The sequence below is a fragment of the Arachis ipaensis genome, chromosome B01 (genome assembly GCF_000816755.2).
Source record: "Arachis ipaensis cultivar K30076 chromosome B01, Araip1.1, whole genome shotgun sequence".
Lineage (NCBI taxonomy): Eukaryota > Viridiplantae > Streptophyta > Magnoliopsida > Fabales > Fabaceae > Arachis > Arachis ipaensis.
This window is the reverse complement of record NC_029785.2, coordinates 126696533-126719850: the sequence shown is the minus strand read 5'-3', so window position 1 is coordinate 126719850 and position 23318 is coordinate 126696533. Positions and strand designations below refer to the sequence as shown.

The 23318-nt window shown below is 37.2% G+C and overlaps 1 protein-coding gene and 2 pseudogenes across 1 annotated transcript; all 3 read right to left on the bottom strand.

The window, feature by feature from the left end:
- LOC107612939 lies at positions 35-1986 on the bottom strand (annotated as a pseudogene).
- LOC107612947 lies at positions 2752-5955 on the bottom strand (annotated as a pseudogene).
- LOC107612953 (pentatricopeptide repeat-containing protein At2g16880-like) lies at positions 6121-15988 on the bottom strand. Its single transcript, XM_021111912.1, is given in 4 exon segments — positions 6121-6155; positions 6463-7374; positions 15807-15949; positions 15951-15988. Coding segments are annotated over 4 exon segments (1128 nt in total).

Sequence of the window (23318 nt, the reverse complement as noted above, 5' to 3'; positions counted from 1 at the left end):
TCAGGAATTTAAATGCCAATTTAAATTTATTGTGTCAATCTGATAAGGAGGCCTTCGATATGCTTTTTCGCCTCTTCAATAGCCCATCCATTAATTTGAAATACGCAGATTTATGCAAACTAACTCCTTTCTGCTCTGATTCTTGAAATAGTTTCATTGCCTCTTTGTACTTCCCTTGAGTACAAAAATTAGTTATCTGTTCTGTGTAATCCATGTCGTCTGAACCAAGCATTTGTGAAGTGTCTTCACTTATCATATTTGGACTTGTCTCTAGGAGTTTTGACATGAATTTCTTTGCTTTCTCAATTCTCCCAGCATGAGTAAGTGCACCAATGATGGCAGTATAAGTATATCGGTCTGGCCCCAATTTTTTCTTCTCCATCTCAGTCATGAGGTCAAATGCTTCATCAAGTTTCCCTTCTTTGCAAAGGACAGAAATCAACGTGTTGTACGTAACTGCATCAATGGGCTTACCTTTAATGATCCATGTGTTAAATAAATTAAAGGCCTTCTCGAACATACCACGTTTGCAAAGCCCTCGAAGAAGAATGTTACATGTAATAATATCAGGCTTGAATGAGTTCTCAACCATTCTGTTATAGAACAAGAATGCTTTCTCCACTGCTCCCTCCCAGCAGAAACCATGAATAATTATGTTACACGTAGCTTCATCGGTGGCCAAACCTTTATCTAAAAGCTCATTCAATTTATCTATAGCCTGATCAGTTTTTAAAGAATGACACAACCCCCTAATTATAGTATTATATGACAACACTAGAAATGATCCCCTTCTCCTTCATCTCATCCCAAAGCTTCAGAGCGTTGTTTGTTTGATCATTTTTAAAGTATCCCATTATTAGAGTTCCATAGGTTACCTCATCGAGAATATAACCTCGCTTTGCGGCCTTCACAGTCAACTCATATGCCTCTTTGAGTAGCTTCTCCACGCACAATTTGTGCACTATAGTGTTCAGAGTAAAAGTATCCATCTTTAAACCTTTCCTCCCCATTTCATCCATCATCTTAAAAGCTTCTCCTAGATTTCCTGCTATACAATAACCATTGATCATTGTATTATAAGTAAAACAGTCCGGTGAAAACCCACTATCTACCATCTTTGCCACAACACAGCCGGCTTCATCCATCTTACCTTACTTACAGTACCACTTCACCATTATATTGTGAGTCACCGCGTTCGGCTTGACTCCTTTTCCCTTCATTTCCTCAACCAACTTGAATTCCTCCACATTCCCCCGCCACTGAAAACACCCGTCAATCAGAGTATTGTAGGTAACCTCATCCGGCATCACCCTCAGGCTCTCCATATCATCCCTAAGGCTAATCGCCTCCTTGACCTTCCCCTCGTCACACAAACCCCTCATGATTGTATTATAAGTCCAAATATCTGGTACCACGTCGTTTGCACTCATCAACTCGACAACCTCGGCAGCCTCCTTCAACCACCTCAACTTACTATAGCCATGAACCAAGATTTTATAGGTGTTCTTATTTGGGGAAACCCCGCTACCTTTCATCTCTAGCAAAACCTCCCTAACCTTACTCAATTGGCCCTTATGCATCAAGAATAGTATTGTAAGTGATATTATCAGGAGAACAAGCAAAATCAGTCATTTGGTTCATTAAGCTAAGAGCATCATTAAAATTATTATCAGGACAAGAACCATGGATCAAGATGTTGAAGGTGGTGGTGTTTGGGGTTATACCGAGCTTAAGGGAATCGTTAAAGACTAGTTTGGAGAGGTGAATGGAGTGGGAGGAATGAGGGTGGCGGCGGACAAGGGAAGAGAGGAGGGAGTGGCAGGTGAGGAGGTTGGCGGAAAGCACCGTGGGGAGGGTGAGATTTTGGATTAAGGGTTTGAGCGCGGAGTAGGGGTCAGGGTGGCTGGTGAGGATGGTGATCACCGTTTTCAGCAGCTGAGCTTCCGATGAGGCTGCAGCGGCTGCTGCGTCGTTGGTGGTGGTCATTTTTATCGCATTAGGGTTTAGGGTAGTAATCAGCTAAACGGGGAAGGAGCTGCTTCCCTTATTTTATTTTTTCAATTTAATTGTTTTTTATTTTATTACTTTATATCTTAAAAATAAAAAAATTAAGTCAACCATATAGAAGACATCTAAAATAAAATGATCCAGTCAAACATGAAAAGCAGAATACAGTATTTTTATTGCTACACAAAATAAAATCAGACGGACTGACGATTGTATTTATGAACAAACAAGGTGAAATTCAATACACGGACCATGCTGGGTAGGCAACAGATTGGATAAGAACCAATGACCTTTTGATCCTTCAAGAAATATCGCTAAAACAGAATGCACCTTATTCTAAATGGTAGTTTGCTCTTATTATCATTTAAAACAATAAAAAACAAGTGGACTCTGTTCAGATCCCCTAACATGTCTATTGCACAAAGGATTGCAGTGTGAGAATAGATCTATAATTTCTATTAAAGCAACACTCTGTTTGTACAGATAATAAAGCATATAAAACATCTCTTGAGGACATGAATAACTTTCTCTAACCTTTAACTATGGATACCATCCATAATAATTACCAGGGAAAAAAATATTGATTACACAGTCACAGTTTACAAACGCCTCAAAATCTAATATAATGTTAGAAAATTGGATACTTACATGAAATAATGGATCGTCATCACAGCAAAACCACCAATAAAATGGGTTCAACATGATGAACATCAGGAATTTAAATGCCAATTTAAATTTATTGTGTCAATCTGATAAGGAGGCCTTCGATATGCTTTTTCGCCTCTTCAATAGCTCATCCATTAACTTGATATATGCAGATTTATGCAAACTAACTCCTTTTTACTCTGATTCTTGAAATAGTTTCATTGCCGCTTTCTACTTCCCTTGAGTACAAAAATTAGTTATCTGTTCTAAGTAATCCATGTCGCCTGAACCAAGCATTTGTGAAGTGTCTTCACTTATCATATTTGGACTTGTCTCTAGGAGTTTTGACATGAATTTCTTTGCTTTCTCAATTTTCCCAGCATGAGTAAGTGCACCAATGATGGCCGTATAAGTATATCGGTCTGGCCCCAATTTTTTCTTCTCCATCTCAGTCATGAGGTCAAATGCTTCATCAAGTTTCCCTTCTTTGCAAAGGACAGAAATCAACGTGTTGTACGTAACTGCATCAATGGGCTTACCTTTAATGATCCATGTCTTAAATAAATTAAAGGCCTTCTCGAACATACCATGTTTGCAAATCCCTCGAAGAAGAATGTTACATGTAATAACATCAGGCTTGAATGAGTTCTCAACCATTCTGTTATAGAACAAGAATGCTTTCTCCACTGCTCCCTCCCAGCAGAAACCATGAATAATTATGTTACACGTAGCTTCATCGGTGGCCAAACCATTATCTAAAAGCTCATTCAATTTATCTACAGCCTGATCAGTTTTTAAAGAATGACACAACCCCCTAATTATAGTATTATAAGTGACAACACTAGAAATGATCCCCTTCTCCTTCATCTCATCCCAAAGCTTCAGAGCGTTGTTTGTTTGATCATTTTTAAAGTATCCCATGATTAGAGTTCCATAGGTTACCTCATCGAGAATATAACCTCGCTTTGCGGCTTTCACAGTCAACTCGTATGCCTCTTTGAGTAGCTTCTCCACGCACAATTTGTGCACTATAGTGTTCAGAGTAAAAGTATCCATCTTTAAACCTTTCCTCCCCATTTCATCCATCATCTTAAAAGCTTCTCCCAGATTTCCTTCTTTACATTAACCATTTATCATAGTATTATAAGTAAAATAGTCCGGTGAAAACCCACTCTCTACCATCTTTGCCACGACACAGCCGGCTTCATCCATCTTACCTTCCTTACAGTACCACTTCACCATTATATTGTGAGTCACCGCGTTCGGCTTGACTCCCTTTCCCTTCATTTCCTCAACCAACTAAAATGCCTCCACACTCCCCCGCCACTGAAAACACTCGTCAATCAGAGTATTGTAGGTAACCTCATCCGGCATCACCCTCAAGCTCTCCATATCATCCCTAAGGCTAATCGCCTCCTTCAGCCTCCTTCAACCACCTCAACTTACAATAGCCATGAACCAAGCTATTATAGGTGTTCCTATTTGGGGAAATCCCGCTACCTTTCATCTCTAGCAAAACCTCCCTAACCATACTCAATTGGCCCTTATGCATCAAGAATAGTAGTGTAAGTGATATTATCAGGAGAACAAGCAAAATCAGTAATTTGGTTAATTAAGCTAAGAGCATCATTAAAATTATTATCAAGACAAGAACCATGGATCAAGATGTTGAAGGTGGTGGTGTTTGGGGTTATACCGAGCTTAAGAGAATCATCAAAGACTTGTTTGGAGAGGTGAATGGAGTGGGAGGAATGAGGATCTATAATTTCTATTAAAGTAACACTCTGTTTGTGCAGATAATAAAGCATATAAAACATCTCTTGAGGACATGAATAACTTTCTCTAACCTTTAAGTATGGATACCATCCATAATAATTACCAGGGAAAAAAATATTGATTACACAGTCACAGTTCACAAACGCCACAAAATCTAATATAATGTTGGAAAATTGGATACTTACATGAAATAATGGATCGTCATCACAGCAAAACCACCAATAAAATGGGTTCAACATGATGAACATCAGGAATTTAAATGCCAATTTAAATTTATTGTGTCAATCTGATAAAGAGGCCTTCGACATGCTTTTTCTCCTCTTCAATAGCCCATCCATTAACTTGATATATGCAGATTTATGCAAACTAACTCCTTTTTACTCTGATTCTTGAAATAGTTTCATTGCCGCTTTGTACTTCCCTTGAGTACAAAAATTAGTTATCTGTTCTGAGTAATCCATGTCGCCTGAACCAAGCATTTGTGAAGTGTCTTCACTTATCATATTTGGACTTGTCTATAGGAGTTTTGACATGAATTTCTTTGCTTTCTCAATTCTCCCAGCATGAGTAAGTGCACCAATGATGGCAGCATAAGTATATCGGTCTGGCCCCAATTTTTTCTTCTCCATCTCAGTCATGAGGTCAAATGCTTCATCAAGTTTCCCTTCTTTGCAAAGGACAGAAATCAACGTGTTGTACGTAACTGCATCAATGGGCTTACCTTTAATGATCCTAATATCTGGTACCACGTCGTTTGCACTCATCAACTCGACAACCTCGGCAGCCTCCTTCAACCACCTCAACTTACAATAGCCATGAACCAAGATTTTGTAGGTGTTCTTATTTGGGGAAACCCCGCTACCTTTCATCTCTAGCAAAATCTCCCTAACCTTACTCAATTGGCCCTTATGCATCAAGAATAGTATTGTAAGTGATATTATCAGGAGAACAAGCAAAATCAGTCATTTGGTTCATTAAGCTAAGAGCATCATTAAAATTATTATCAAGACAAGAACCATGGATCAAGATGTTGAAGGTGGTGGTGTTTGGGGTTATACCGAGCTTAATGGAATTGTTAAAGACTTGTTTGGAGAGGTGAATGGAGTGGGAGGAATGAGGGTGGCGGCGGACAAGGGAAGAGAGGAGGGAGTGGCAGGTGAGGAGGTTGGGTTTAATACGGAGGCGCTTCATCTTGTTGAAGAGCTGGAAGGCGAGGTCAGAGTGGTCGGAGAGGGCGTAGGCAGAGAGGGACGGGAGGATGGCGAGGAGGGGCTCAGGGGAGGAGGAGAGAGAAGGGTGGGGAGAGTGGCGAAGGATGTGGAACAAGGAGAGGAGGGTGGCGGAGTTGGTGCGGTGGAGTTGGGTGGAGGAGAGGACGGAAAGCACCGTGGGGAGGGTGAGATTTTGGATTAAGGGTTTGAGCGCGGAGTAGGGGTCAGGGTGGCTGGTGAGGATGGTGGTCACCGTTTTCAGCAGCTGAGCTTCCGATGAGGCTGCAGCGGCTGCTGCGTCATTGGTGGTGGTCATTTTTATCGCGTTAGGGTTTAGGGTAGTAATCAGCTAAACGGGGAAGGAGCTGCTTTCCTTATTTTATTTTTTCAATTTAATTGTTTTTTATTTTATTACTTTATATCTTAAAAATAGAAAAATTAAGTCAACCATATAGAAGACAGCTAAAATAAAATGATCCAGTCAAACATGAAAAGCAGAATACAGTATTTTTATGGCTACACAAAATAAAATCAGACGGACTGACGATTGTATTTATGAACAAACAAGGTGAAATTCAATACACGGACCATGCTGGGTAGGCAACAGATTGGATAAGAACCAAGGACCTTCTGATCCTTCAAGAAATCCCGCTAAAACAGAATGCACCTTATTTCAAATGGTAGTTTGCTCTTATTATCATTTATAATAATAAAAAAATAAGTGGACTCTGTTCAGATCCCCTAACATGTCTGTTGCACAAAGGATTGCAGTGTGAGAATAGATCTATAATTTCTATTAAATTAAAGGCCTTCTCGAACATACCATGTTTGCAAAGCCCTCGAAGAAGAATGTTACATGTAATAACATCAGGCTTGAATGAGTTCTCAACCATTCTGTTATAGAACAAGAATGCTTTCTCCGCTGCTCCCTCCCAGCAGAAACCATGGATAATTATGTTACACGTAGCTTCATCGGTGGCCAAACCTTTATCTAAAAGCTCATTCAATTTATCTATAGCCTGATCAGTTTTTAAAGAATGACACAACCCCCTAATTATAGTATTATAAGTGACAACACTAGAAATGATCCCCTTCTCCTTCATCTCATCCCAAAGCTTCAGAGTGTTGTTTGTTTGATCATTTTTAAAGTATCCCATGATTAGAGTTTCATAGGTTACCTCATCGAGAATATAACCTCGCTTTGCGGCCTTCACAGTCAACTCGTATGCCTCTTTGAGTAGCTTCTCCATGCACAATTTGTTCACTATAGTGTTCAGAGTAAAAGTATCCATCTTTAAACCTTTCCTCCCCATTTCATCCATCATCTTAAAAGCTTCTCCCAGATTTCCTGCTTTACAATAACCATTGATCATAGTATTATAAGTAAAACAGTCCGGTGAAAACCCACTCTCTACTATCTTTGCCACGACACAGCCGGCTTCATCCATCTTACCTTCCTTACAGTACCACTTCACCATTATATTGTGAGTCACCGCGTTCGGCTTGACTCCCTTTCCCTTCATTTTCTCAACCAACTTGAATGCCTCCACACTCCCCCGCCACTGGAAACACCCGTCAATCAGAGTATTGTAGGTAACCTCATCCGGCATCACCCTCAGGCTCTCCATATCATCCCTAAGGCTAATCGCCTCCTTGACCTTCCCCTCATCGCACAAACCCCTCATGATTATATTATAAGTCCAAATATCTGGTACCATGCCGTTTGCACTCATCAACTCGACAACTGGTACGCGGAATCGTGATTACACTTTAATTTCGTAAAATTCATTGCTCTTTCTTTCCCTGGTAATGGCACCAAAAACATGATGCCAACACCATTGAGAATCTCTTCATTTGTGATGGCAAGTTGAAACCCCAGTCCAAAAAATTAGACATAGCTTACAGCCAGCCAGGCTTCAACATGCTTCATGAAACACTAGAATTCATTCTTAAAAATTCTGAAGAAAAATATATTTTTGAAAACATTTTTTTTTTCGAAAACAGATGAGAGAATTTTTGAAAGATTTTTGAAAATTTTTTGAAAAGAAAACAAAAAGAAAATTACCTAATCTGAGCAACAAGATGAACCGTCAGTTGTCCAAACTCGAACAATCCCCGGCAACGGCGCCAAAAACTTGGTGCGCAGAAATTGTGATTACACTTTAATTATGTAAACTTCATTGCTCTTTCTTTCCCTGGTAATGGCGCCAAAAACATGATGCCAATACCATGGTTCACAACTTCGCACAACTAACCAGCAAGTACACTGGGTCGTCCAAGTAATACCTTACGTGAGTAAGGGTCGAATCCCACGGAGATTGTTGGTATGAAGCAAGCTATGGTCACTTTGTAAATCTCAGTCAGGCGGATATAAAATAGTAATGGAGTTTTCGAAAATAATTAATAAAATAGGGATAGAAATACTTATGTAAATCATTGGTGAGAATTTCAGATAAGCGAATAGAGATGCTTTCGTTCCTCTGAACCTCTGCTTTCCTGCTATCTTCATCCAATCAGTCTTACTCCTTTCCATGGCTGGCTTTATGTGATGCATCACCATTGTCAATGGCTACTTTCGGTCTTCTCTCGGGAAAATGATTCAAATGCCCTGTCACGGCACGGCTAATCGTCTGGAGGCATCACCCTTGTCAATGGTTTACATCCTATCCTCTCAGTGAAAATGATCAACGCACCCTGTCACGGCACGGCTATTCATCTGTCGGTTCTCGATCATGCTGGAATAGGATTTACTATCCTTTTGCGTCTGTCACTAACGCCCTGCAATCGCGAGTTTGGAGCTCGTCACAGTCATTCAATCATTGAATCCTACTCGGAATACCACAGACAAGGTTTAGACCTTCCGGATTCTCTTGAATGCCGCCATCATTCTAGCTTACGCCACGAAGATTCTGGTTAGGAGATCTAAGAGATACTCATTCAGTCTAATGTAGAACGGAAGTGGTTGTCAGGCACGCGTTCATAGGGAATGATGATGATTGTCACATTCATCACATTCAGATTAAAGTACAAATGAATATCTTAGAAGCGAAACAAGATGAATTGAATAGAAAACAGTAGTACTTTGCATTAATCTTTGAGGAACAGCAGAGCTCCACACCTTAATCTATGGAGTGCAGAAACTCTACCGTATGAAAATACATAAGTGAAAGGTCCAGGCATGGCCGAATGGCCAGCCCCCAAAACGAGATCACAGGATCAAAATACAATCCAGGATCCAGGATGTCTAATACAATAGTAAAAAGTCCTATTTATAATAAACTAGCTACTAGGGTTTACAGAAGTAAGTAATTGATGCATAAATCCACTTCCGGTGCCCACTTGGTGTGTGCTTGGACTGAGCTTTGAGTGTTACACGTGCAGAGATCATTTGTGGAGTTGAACGCCAGCTTTTGTGCCATTTCTGGCGTTCAACTCTGGTTTTAGCTCCTTTTCTGGCGCTGGATGCCAGATTTGGGCAGAGAGCTGGCGTTGAACGCCAGTTTGCGTCGTCTAAAATTAGCCAAAGTATGGACTATTATATATTGCTGGAAAGCCCTGGATGTCTACTTTCCAACGCAATTGGAAGCGCGCCATTTCGAGTTTTGTATCTCCAGAAAATCCACTTTGAGTGCAGGGAGGTCAGAATCCAACAGCATCAGCAGTCCTTCTTTAACCTCTGAATCTGATTTTTGCTCAAGTCCCTCAATTTCAGCCAGAAAATACCTGAAATCACAGAAAAAACACACAAACTCATAGTAAAGTCCAGAAATGTGAATTTAACATAAAAACTAATGAAAACATCCCTAAAAGCAACTAGATTCTACTAAAAACATACTAAAAACGCATCTCCGGGATCTCATGGTGATGAGCTTCCTGCGCCTCTTGAGCTCCATGAATGGGCTCTCTTGCTTGCTCCATCCTTTTCTTAGTGATGGGCTTCTCTTCCTTAATAGGAATGTCCCCTTCTATGAAAGCTCCAGCTGAGTAACATAGATGGCAAATAAGATGAGGAAAAGCTAGCCTTGCCATGGGAGAGGACTTGTCAGCCACTTTGTAGAGTTCTTGAGGTATAATCTCATGAACTTCCACCTCTTCTCCAATCATGATACTATGAATCATGATGGCCCGATCCACTGTAACTTCAGATCGGTTGCTAGTGGGGATGATGGAGCATTGGATGAACTCCAACCATCCTCTAGCTACAGGCTTGAGATCCAGTCTTCTTAGTTGAACTGGCTTGCCTTTGGAGTCAATCTTCCATTGAGTTCCTTCCACACATATGTCCATAAGGACTTGGTCCAACCTTTGATCAAAGTTGACCCTTCTTGTGTAGGGGCGTTCATCTCCTTGCATCATAGGCAAGTTAAACGCCAACCTCACATTTTCCGGACTAAAATCTAAGTATTTCCCCCGAACCATTGTAACATAGTTCTTTGGATCTGGGTTCTTACTTTGATCATGGTTCTTGGTGATCCATGCATTGGCATAGAACTCTTGAACCATTAAGATACCGACTTGTTGGATGGGTTTTGTTAGAACTTCCCAACCTCTTCTTTGAATCTCATGTCGGATCTCCGGATACTCATTTCTTTTGAGTTGGAAGGGGACCTCGGGGATCACCTTCTTCTTGGCCACAACATCATAGAAGTGGTCTTGATGGGCTTTAGAGATGAACCTTTCTATCTCCCATGACTCGGATGTGGAAGCTTTTGTCTTCCTTTTTCCTCTTCTAGAGGATTCTCCGGTCTTAGGTGCCATCAATGGTAATGGAAAAACAAAAAAAAGCTATGCTTTTACCACACCAAACTTAGAATATTGCTCGCCCTCGAGCAATAAACAAAGGAATAGAAGAAGAAGAAGAAATGGAGGAGAGGGAGGGGAGAAGGTGTTTCAGCCAAGAAGGGTATAGAGGGGTGTGTTGTGTGAAATTGATGAAGAATGGAGGGCTTTTTATAGGGAAGGGAGGGGGGGTAAGGTTTCGGCCATATAGGTGGGTTTGGGTGGGAAATTGGTTTTGAATTTTGAAGGTAGGTGAAGTTTATGAGGTAGGTTTATGGGGAAGAGTGGATGGATGTGAGTGGTGAAGAGGTGATGGGGAGGAGAGTTTGAGGTGATTGGTGAAGGGTTTTTGGGGAAGAGTGTTTATGGGGTTGTGTGAAAGAGAGTGGTGAGAAGAAGTGAGTGGAGGTAGGTGGGCATCCTGTGGGGTCCACAGATTCTGAGTGGATCCTGTGGGGTCCACAGGTCCTGAGTGGATCCTGTGGGGTCCACAAATCCTGAGGTGTTCAAGGATTTGCATCCCTGCACCCATTAGGCATGTAAAAATGCCTTTGCACACAACTCTGGGCGTTCAGCGCCAGGTTGGTGGCCATTTTGGGCGTTCAACGCCCATTTGTGTGCCATTTCTGGCGTTGAACGCCAGAACCATGCCTGTTCTGGCGTTCAGCGCCCGTAAGCTGCCCTTTTTGGGCGTTCAGCGCCAGAACCATGCTCTGTTCTGGCGCTGAACGCCAGACAGATGCTCCTCCAGGGTGTGATTTTTCTTCTGCTGTTTTTGATTCTGTTTTCAATTTTTATATTTATTTTGTGACTCCATATGATCATGAACCTAAGAAAACATGAAAAACAAGAATAATAGAGTTAGATAAATAAGCATTGGGTTGCCTCCCAACAAGCGCTTCTTTAATGTCAATAGCTTGACAGTGGGCTCTCATGGAGCCTTACAGATATTCAGAGCATTGTTGAAACTCTCCAACACCAAACTTAGAGTTTGACCGTGGGGGCTTGGGTTGACTCTGTTTTGAGAGAAGCTTTTCATGCTTCCTCTCCATGGTTGCAGAGAGAGATCCTTGAGTTTTAAACACAAGGGAGTCCTCATTCCATTGAAGGACTAGTTCACCTCTGTCAACATCAATCACAGCTCTTGCTGTGGCCAGGAAAGGTCTTCCTAGGATGATGGATTCATCCTCTTCCTTTCCAGTATCCAGGACTATGAAATCAGTAGGGATGTAAAGGCCTTCAACCTTTACTAACACGTCCTCTACTTGTCCATATGCCTGTTTTCTTGAATTGTCTGCCATCTCTAATGAGATTCTAGCAGCTTGCACCCCATAGATTTCCAGCTTCTCTATTACAGAGAGAGGCATGAGGTTTATCCCTAAACCAAGGTCACACAAAGCTCTGACTGTCATGGTGCCTATGGTACAAGGTATTAGGAACTTTCCAGGATCCTGTTTCTTCTGAGGCAATCTCAGTTGATCCAGATCACTCAGTTCATTGGTGAACAAGGGAGGTTCATCTTCCCAAGTCTCAATACCAAATAATTTGGCATTCAGCTTCATGATTGCACCAAGAAACTTGGCAGTTTGCTCTTCAGTAACATCCTCATTCTCTTCAGAAGAGGAATACTCATCAGAGCTCATGAATGGCATAAGGAGGTTCAATGGAATCTCTATGGTCTCTAGGTGAGCCTCAGATTCCTTGGGTTCCTCAAAGGGAAGCTCCTTATTGATCACTGGACGTCCCAGGAGATCTTCCTCCTTGGGATTCATGTCCTCCTCTCCCTCATTGGGTTTGGCCATTTTGGTTATGTCAATGGCCTTGCACTCTCCTTTTGGATTTTCTTCTGTATTGCTTGGGAGAATACTAAGAGGGATTTCAGTTATCCTTTTACTCAGCTGGCCCACTTGTGCCTCCAAATTTCTAATGGAGGATCTTGCTTCATTCATGAAACTCAGAGTGGCCTTAGATAGATCAGAGACTAAGTTTGTTAAATTAGAGGAATTTTGTTCAGAGTTCTCTGTCTTTTGCTGAGTGGATGATGGAAAAGGCTTGCTGTTGCTAAACCTGTTTCTTCCACCATTATTAAAGCCTTGTTGAGGCTTTTGATCCTTCCATGAGAAATTTGGATGATTTCTCCATGATGAGTTATAGGTGTTTCCATAAGGTTCACCCATGTAATTTACCTCTGCTATTGCAGGGTTCTCAGGATCATAGGCTTCTTCTTCAAAAGATGCCTCTTGAGTACTGTTGGATGCAGCTTGCATTCCATTCAGACTCTGAGAAATCATGTGAGGTTTCAGCTCAAAGTTGTTTGCTCCAATGGCAGGAATGGAGATGCTTCTTCCATGTAGATTGGAATTAGGTGCAGTAAAGTCACCAAGCATTCTTCTTGCATTATTGTTGGGTTCAGCTGCCATCTCCTTTACTTGTTCGAAATTTTCAATCAAGTTATCTCTGGATTGTTGTAATTTAGCTTCTCTTAGTTTTCTCTTCAGAGTCCTTTCAGGTTCTGGATCAGCTTCCATAATTATGCCTTTTTCTTTGTTCCTGCTCATAAGAAAGAGAAGAGAACAAGAAAAGAAGAAGAAATTCGAACACAGACAGAAGAGGGGGTTCGAATTTGGTGATGATGTGAGGAAGAGATGTTAGTAGATGAATGAATAAATAAGATGAGAGAAGAAGAGTATTTTCGAAAATTAATTTTTTTGAAAAAGAGTTAGTGATTCTTGAAAATTGTTTTTGAAAAAGGTTAGTAAATTTTCGAAAATAAAAATAATTAATTAAAAAGAATTTTTGAAAAAGAGGGAAGATGTTTTTGAAAATTAGAGAGAGAGTTAGTTAGTTAGTTGAAACAATTTTGAAAAGATAAGATAAGAAGTTAGAAAAGATATTTTGAAATCAAATTTTTTTTGAAAAAGATAAGATAAGAAGATATTTTTGAGAAGATATGATTGGAATTAGTTTTGAAAAAGATTTGATTTTTAAAATCACAATTAATGACTTGATTCACAAGAAATCACAAGATATGATTCTAGAATTTAAAGTTTGCATCTTTCTTAACAAGCAAGTAACAAACTTGAAATTTTTGAATCAAAACATTAATTGATGATGTTATTTTCGAAAATCATGTGAGAAAAATAGAAAAAAAAGATTTTTGAAAAATGTTTTAAAGATTTTCGAAAATAACTAAAAAAAATGAAAAAGATTTGATTTTTGAAAAAGATTTTGAAAAAGATATTTTTTTTATTTTTGAATTTTTAGAGATGAGAGAGAAAAACATGAAGAAAAATGCAATGCATGAAGATTTTTGGATCAAAACTATGAATGCATGGAAGAATGGTATGAATGTCAAGATGAACACCAAGAACACTTTGAATGTCAAGATGAACACCAAGAACATGTTTTTGAAAATTTTTTTATGCAAAGAAAACATGCAAGACACCAAACTTAGAAATCTTTCATGTATAGACACTAAGATTTCAATAATGCATATGAAAAACAAGAAAAGACACAAAACATGCAAATGCAAAGATCAAACAAGAAGACTTACCAAGAACAACTTGAAGATCATGAAGAACACCATGAATGCATGAAATTTTCGAAAAAAATGCAAGATGCACATGCAATTGACACCAAACTTATAACATGACTCAAGACTCAAACAAGAAACACAAAAATATTTTTTTTTTTTTATGATTTTCTAATTTTTTTTGTATTTTTCAAAAATTAATGTAAAAAAAGAAAAATAAGGATTCCAAAATTTTTAATATGAATTCCAGGAATCTTGCATTGTTAGTCTAAAGCTTCAGTCCAGGAATTAGACATGGCTCACTAGCCAGCCAAGCCTTCAATGAAAGCTCCAGTCCAAAACACTAGACATGGCCAATGGCCAGCCAAGCTTCAGCAGGTGAATTAGGAACAGCAGCAGGTGGATTAGCAACAACTAGCTTGCTCTTGATAACAAATTGCAAGCCTCAGTCCAAATAAATTTAGACATGGCTTTACAGCCAGCCAGGCTTCACATGCTTCATGAAACACTAGAATTCATTCTTAAAAATTCTGAAGAACAATATATTTTTGAAAACATTTTAAAATTTTTTCGAAAACAGATGAGAAATTTTTGAAAGATTTTTGAAAAATTTTTGAAAACAAAACAAAAAAAGAAAATTACCTAATCTGAGCAACAAGATGAACCGTTAGTTGTCCAAACTCGAACAATCCCCGGCAACAGCGCCAAAAACTTGGTACGCGGAATCGTGATTACACTTTAATTATGTAAAATTCATTGCTCTTTCTTTCCCTGGTAATGGCACCAAAAACATGATGCCAACACCATGGTTCACAACTCCGTGTAACTGACCAGCAAGTGCACTGGGTCGTCCAAGTAATACCTTACGTGAGTAAGGGTCAAATCCCACGGAGATTGTTGGTATGAAGCAAGCTATGGTCACCTTGTAAATCTCAGTCAGGCGGATATAAAATAATTATGGAGTTTTCGGGAATGATGATGATTGTCACGTTCATCACATTCAGATTGAAGTACGAATGAATATCTTAGAAGCGAAACAAGATGAATTGAATAGAAAACAGTAGTACTTTGCATTAATCTTTGAGGAACAGCAGAGCTCCACACCTTAATCTATGGAGTGCAGAAACTCTACCGTATGAAAATACATAAGTGAAAGGTCCAGGCATGGCCAAATGGCCAGCCCCCAAAACGAGATCACAGGATCAAAATACAATCCAGGATCCAGGATGTCTAATACAATAGTAAAAAGTCCTATTTATAATAAACTAGCTACTAGGGTTTACAGAAGTAAGTAATTGATGCATAAATCCACTTCTGGGGCCCACTTGGTGTGTGCTTGGGCTGAGCTTTGAGTGTTACACGTGCAGAGATCATTTGTGGAGTTGAACGCCAGCTTTTGTGCCATTTCTGGCGTTCAACTCTGGTTTTGGCTCCTTTTCTGGCGCTGGATGCCAGATTTGGGCAGAGATCTGGCGTTGAACGCCAGTTTGCGTCATCTAAAATTGGCCAAAGTATGGACTATTATATATTGCTGGAAATCCCTGGATGTCTACTTTCCAACGCAATTGGAAGCGCGCCATTTCGAGTTCTGTAGCTCCAGAAAATCCACTTTGAGTGTAGGGAGGTCAGAATCCAACAGCATCAGCAGTCCTTTTTTAACCTCTGAATCTGATTTTTGCTCAAGTCCCTCAATTTCAGCCAGAAAATACCTAAAATCATAGAAAAACACACAAACTCATAGTAAAGTCCAGAAATGTGAATTTAACATAAAAACTAATGAAAACATCCCTAAAAGCAACTAGATTCTACTAAAAACATACTAAAAACAATGCCAAAAAGCGTATAAATTATCCGCTCATCAACAACCTCGGCAGCCTCCTTCAACCTCCTCAACTTACAATAGCCATGAACCAAGATATTATAGGGGTTCCTATTTGGGGAAACCCCGCTACCTTTCATCTCTAGCAAAACCTCCCTAACCTTACTCAATTGGCCCTTATGCATCAAGAATAGTATTGTAAGTGATAAATAAATCCATCTTTATTATTATTCTTATTTAATAAACACATAAAATTCTAAAATTCTAAAATTTATTTTTAGAGTAAAATTTTATATAGATCTTTGAGATTCAAATTATTATTCAGTGTGGTCTTTGAGATTTTAAATTTATCATTATAGTTTCTCATATATAACTCCGGATACTATAATAGTCTTTGAGCATCTTTTTAATAATGTTTCAATAACTCCGGATACTATAATTGTCTTTAAGCATCTTTTCGATAAGGTGTTTGCTACGGTACGATGATAAATTCATACGTACCGATACGTTTAAAATATGGACAAATAATAACAAGTCACGTGAAATTTATTTTTCACATCAACATTTAATTTTTGTTTTTTTAAATATATATTATATCACCATTTTTACTAATACACCTATTTAATTAAATAAAAATAAAAATTATTTTTTATTTAATTTTATAAAAAGTCTTAAACATCCTTCTTTTATTTGATTAGACAAAAATATCCTTTTAAATTAACGAAATTTTAGAATTCAATTAATCCTAATTTTATAGTTTCAAATAATTTAAACAACAAAACAAAACATATTAAAAAAATAAAAAATCAAAATTTCTTCATCTTCTCCAATTTTTCTAATCATTCATGCCCCCTCTAAGCAAAACATATCAAAAAAATAAAAAATCAATGGTTCTTCATTTTTCCCAATTACCCCTCTAAAACAAAGCAGTGAAAGTCCCAAATCAAAACCCTAGGTTCTTTGCTAGTTAATGTCTTTATTGACTTCAAGACCATGAATTCAAAAGGTTGGACTACTTGAGAGTTAATAATTGAGATTGCATGCATTGTATCATCTTTAATTAATTCGTTCTGTTTCTATTATTTTCTATTTTCTTGTTATTTTTAATATAGTTATATATATAAACTTTACAAGAAAATAATTCAAATTTTGAATTTTAAAATTTTTCTTTTACAAAAGTTTAAAAAATAATAATTCAATAAAAAAGGCAGAAACCAAACAAGGGTTTAATTAGATGTTGATATATATATTTTGAAAAACGGACAAATCAATTCTTAATTTTTTAGTCTGCACTTCTGCGGACATTTAAGTCTCTGAGGTTTTAAGAATACATTTAAGTTTCTGATTTTTTCAAAATTTGGACACATCGATTCTTGAGTCTAATTTGCTTTATTTTAAAAATTCTCCCACATGTATATTCATATCGACCAGGTCAGTACAACGAGAATTACGTTTAATTTTTCTATTAGATCTGACAGATCCAAGTGAACATAAGAGATCGATATATCCAAATTTAAAAAAAGTCAATAACTTAAATATATTTTTAAATTTTAAAATATTTAAATGTCCATATATCAAAATATCAAGAATCTATTTCTCCTTTTCTCTTATTCTTTTGATGGTCATCGTGTATATCAAGCCAAAAGTACAAAGTATTATATGCTTGTGTAACCCAAACCATATCATGATTCCATTCCTAGAATCAACACGATCTAATAAAAAAAAATTATAAAGTAATAAAATAAAAAGTTAATCACTTGTAATTTTTATTATGTATGAGTTTTATTATTTTAATTTAAAGGTAACTAAATTTTTATTTTTTTTCATTTTAAAAAAGAGTGTGATTTATATTATTATATAGACAGAGATATTTCAATTTAGTTTAATTTCCGTGCATATATAGTAGTTTTCAATTACAACTGTGATATGTTCCCAAAATGTCAACATATAATAGCTTTTGAATCCTTCACAAGACAATATTGAAGACTCAAGACCGCGTCCGTATTATTAAATCAGTTATTATATATATTATTTAATTTATTTTTAATATATATTTTATATTTAAATATGTATTTTTATTTTTAGTGTATACGCAACATATATTTATAATAATGGATTTAAAGTTGATGAACATGTTGATTGTATAATTTAGTATGCTATTGATTGTTAATTACAAACCTAAATATAATTCACGAGTCATGCATACTTTAATGGGCCGGGTAATATATATACCCCAAGCAAGTATATATAGACATATAGTGGAGATGTAACTAATTATGTATACATAATAAATCTGAATGTTTTGGTGGCCATTGATAACATGCCACTAATACATACCAACTATAGGGTATAGGGGGAGTCACATTCTTCAGCATATAGAATCATTGCCTTTCTGAAAACTATAACAAATTCAAGGAATTCACACAAAGATCCTATTATACATATGGATACATCCATCAAGACTAAGATTAACCGCTCCGCTAGAAAAATAATAAAAAATCCAAACAATGTAAATAATGGGTTTTGAATTTAGTCCAATATAAAAAAAATAAGAAAATTTAAAAAAAAAATTCATCAAAACACCCTTTTTTTCTTCAAATCGTCTGCTACCCCACCCTCATCAATCATCCCATCTCTCTGGTGTTAGAAGTTCTCTCATCGGTCATCATCGTTCACTCCTGTAGCTCTTTCTCTCATCATCGGCATGGAATCGTCATCAAACAACCATCCACATAGTTATTAAAATAATCATCCGACTACTTAGTGAAATGATTATCCAATATTTGTTAATTGTATATACTTAAACTGAATCGAACAAAATAACCATCCAATTAAGAATTAAAATACCATCTGCATACCTAGTAAATTGAACATCCAGCCCATTTGCGGAGTGAAAAGAGTCGACAGCGATGCATAGAGGCAGGGGAGGAGATCCGGCGACGGAGCAGCCACGCAACGACAACTTCGGTTAGACGAGGTTACGAATATGTTCTGTGGGCTTCGAACCCGAACGCGCAGCGGCTAGAGATGGAAGAGGAGGAGGAGTCGAATCGGTGGGAAGAAGGGTGGCGTCGATGAGGTGCAGCACAGCAACAACAACGGTGCAACGGGGAGGAAAGATGATGAGGATAACGTGCATCTCGAATAGCGCAACAGGAGGCAGCGACCTGCGGTGGGACCTACAAGGTCGGCGACGGGTGGACAGCGATAATAAGGACGCACGGGCCTGCTGCAGCCCCGTTGCTACGGCAAGTGAGCGGAACACGGAGAGGCTGGGCGTCGTTGGCTGGGCGGTGTCGGACCGGACAGCAGAGAAGTGCAGCGGTGCCGAGGTGACTCTACAGACCAGAGATCGCAAATGGAGAATTAGAGGTTAGCATGATATTAGGAGTAACTGTGCCAATTGTTTAATTACAAATTCTTATTTTTTAAATTTTAAAAATTAAAATTTAAAATAATTAATTAATAATCTGATTTATGATTTTAAAATTAATTTCTTTTTTTATTCCATTATTCATATTTTTATTATTCTTCTGTACTTCTTCTAAGACTAAAAAGTAAGTCATGTATGTGGGACTGCAAATAACATAGAAAATTATAGGAAAGAAACTAACAAGGCATTACTTCGTGTTGCACACAGTCAATGTAAAAGTTCATTTTCAATTTCAAGAGTACTATAATTATTCCATCAAGACTTAGAAATAATAATCAACTAATTAATTTCGAGTGACGTTAGAATTTCAAATAAGGTGTCGTACTAAGGGGGAAGCACTTGACTAGTGTGTGTGTGTGTCTATATATATATATATATATATATATATAGCTTAGTGGATGAACTTGAAAAAAAATAAAATAAAATAAAATCTGGTAGTATGAGAATTGAAATGATCAAAATAAGACAAAGTATTTTAAGAAATGTTTAACTAGAGTACATAGATTGCGTAAATGGATTGTGTCACGAAATTAGCTAAAAGTTAAGGAACACTTTAATTTGTCGAGTCTATCTGAGTTGATACAAGAAATATATCTATGTGAGAAATGTTTTGTTTTTGTATATTGATGCGAACTGAAATACAAACACTTCAATCCATGTAGATTTTAAAGTTTATTATTAATGAGTTAATTTGTTCATTTTGAACGAAAAAAAAAAGAGAACTATTATTTGAATGTTTTAAAAGTTTCTAGACAAAAGAGCACATAACATAGTGTAAAATTGAAGGGTGTAAATTAACTTAAAAAATATATTTATTTTATTCAAATATAATATTTAATCTTTTTATATTTTATAATATCAAATATTATTTATATATTATTAACAAATTGAATTTATATTTCAATGATACTAAATATTTGGGCGGATGTATATATATTTTACAAATATTCATATTAAAAATTAAGAGTGTTAGTTGGACAGATAAAATTATCCTACCACCAAATTTGATGTTATTCTGTATGTGGGTTGAATTGCTAATCTATAGCGACTGAAATACAGCGAATTGGATATCCACAGATGTAAATAGTGTTATCAACTCCTTATCGATGCATTATTTTTTTGTTGTAGGTGGTGAATGTATGTGTTTGTTTTTAAGTGCTTTACTATTTGCTTGGAAATCATGAGCTTGGAGAATCTTTGAGATGGCTGGATTAATTTAATTTGCACATCGAAAAGTTTGCAGAGGATAGCATACGTTTCAATAATATTTTTTTGACAATGTAAAAAGGTAGCATTCGTTCATGAATAAGACGCATGATATCTGAATAGGCCAAATTACATATAAACGGAAGTGCATCTTCCATATCCACACTGTATTTGAATTAGTAAGAGTCATTTGAGTCAATTCATAATTTTTGTGAAAGAATTTAAGATGAGTTAATTTGTCTAGATAGCAAGAGAATTTAGTATAATAAAAGAGAAAAGGGTTAAAGATGAGATGAGAAAAGAAGTAAAGATACACAAAAATCATTGAATGAGGGAGCAACTTGGAGGGAGAGTATAACAGAACTCTCTGACTCTAAGAAAACTAACTTGTTGCATAATTTCTACTCACTCAATTAACTAGGTCTAGTTGCTCTAATCTCTATATACAAAGAAGTGAAGTCGTAATTAACTCAGTAATTAGCTTGCTAAGTTTGGCAACTTGGATGATCAGTAACATGCTCCCTCAAGCTAGAATGTCTTGCCATGTAAAAGTCAAGCATTCGAAGCTTGGAAGTGCACGAGCGAAAGGGAGCTGGAGCTAAGGGCTTGGTGAGGAAGTTAGCGACTTGTTCAGCTAACGAGACAGATAGCAAATGGATTACACCTTCAAGAAGCTTGTCACGGATGATGTGGCAATTGATTTCAATATTTTTGTCCCCTCATGAAAGATTGAGTTAGCTGCAATGTGTCTAGAAGATTGGCTATCACAGTAGATTAGGGTTGTTTGTGGGTGATGGATCTTTAAATCGGTGAGTAAATTTCGTAGCCATTGAACTTCTCTTGTGACTTTGGCTAAGGCTCTATATTCTGCTTCTGAGGAGGAGTTGGAGACTATTTGTTGCTTCTTGCTTTTTCAGCTGATCAAAGCTGTTCCAACGAAGAAGCAGAAATCTGTGATTGATCTTCTTGAGTCTGGACACTATGCCCAATCAGCATCTGAGTAGCTAGCTAGGGTAAGATCTAGATTTGTAGTTGGGAAGAACAGGCCATTGTCTGGTGCCATCTTTAGATATTTTAGGATCCGATAAGCTGCCTTGAGATGCAAATCGGTTGGTTGTTCAAGAAATTGACTCAACTTTGCCAGACCGAACAATGGTTTCTTGAGCAAGCACACTAATTCTCCATGAAAGTCTTCTAATCCTGATGGCAATTTCATATAAACTTCTTCATTGAGGTCTCTGTGCAAGAAAGCTGTGTTGACATCGAGTTGTTTGCAATGCCAACCTTTGCTGGTTGCTATGGTGAGAAGTAGTCTCAATGTGGTCATTTTTATCACTGGACTGAATGTGTCAAGGTAATCAAGGCTATGTGTTTGAGTGAATCCCTTCACTACCAAATGCGCTATGTGTCTCTCTATTCCCATCAAGGTTGAACTTCACTTTAAACACCCATGTACAGCCAATTGCTCTTTTCCCAACAGGTAAGATAGTAATGCTCCACGTTTTGTTTTGATAAAGTGCTTTGAGTTCCTCTTTAATGACATTTCTCCAACATTCATCTTTGACAGCTTTCTCATATGATTTTGGCTCGAATATAGAAGAGACACCAAGAAAGAAATATTTTTGTAAGTATGAGGATTCAGAAAAAGATATATAATTTCTTATGAGATATCTAGATATATGAAAACATGTGGATGATGCTTTGGAGGCATGCATGCATTGGTAATCTGATAGGTATACAAGTGTTTTTCAGATTCTAAGGGATTTTCTAATTGCTAGTTGCGATTCTTGTGCTTGCGGTAGTGAAGCAACTAGTTCGGAGAGTGTGTCAAGATTTTGTGATATAGTTGGAGATGTATGAGTGGTGGGCTCAGTAGGTTGTGTATGTGGTGTATTGAGTTGATTGTGTGAGGTGTATGGATGGTATTGATATGATGCATTATAAGTAAATGTGTCTAAAAATGGTTCAATTATTTAATTATACATGGTTTGTGAATTTGTATGTTTAGATTCACTTATGAAATTTTCTCCTTTTAGTAATTTTCATAAAAACAATTACATTTTTTGAAATAAAGATTTTTTTTAGTGTGTAAATTAAACAAATGTCCCTTAACTCGTTCTTTGTATCCTAAGAATGCACACTTCATTGATCTAGGATCTAGCTTTTTCCTATTTGTAGTGAGTGTGACAGCAAAGGAAAAGCACCCAAATACCTTAAGTTGCTGCAAATTAGGTTTTGTGTTAAAAATTATCTCATAAGGTATGGCATTGAATAGGACTGAGCTGGGAACTCTGTTGATGATGTGAACTGAGTGAGCCACAACTAAATTCCAGAAGCACTTGGGTATGTTTGCTTGAAAAAATAGTATTCTTGTCATGACCAAAATGTGTTAGTACTTCTTTTCAACAATACCATTTTCTTGAGGAGTTTTTACACATGAGGTTTGGTGCAAAATACCCTATTATTTTAAAAAGTCTCAATTTTGAATTCAGGACCATTGTCTGATTTAACACTCTTAATGGTCCTTTAAATTGAGTTTTAACCAATTGAATGAAAGAAATAAAAAGTTGAGATGCCTCTGATTTTTTTTTTCATGAAAAATACCCAAGTGAATATGCTTTTTTAATTAATAATAGTTAAAAAGTATTTATGTCCAGATATGGAAAGAGTAGATAAGGGACTCTATATGTCAATGTGAATCAAATCAAATATATTTCGTGAATTACTAGTGCTTAGAGGAAAAGAAAGTTTCTTTTGTTTTGTCAAATGACAAAATTCATAAGAATCAAATTCATTATTACAATACACATAAGAAAATTGTTTTTGCATAAGAGAAAGCTTGCTATATCCTACGTGACCTAATCGAATGTGCCATAGACTGTTTTGTGCATAATCTTTGCATTTATGTAG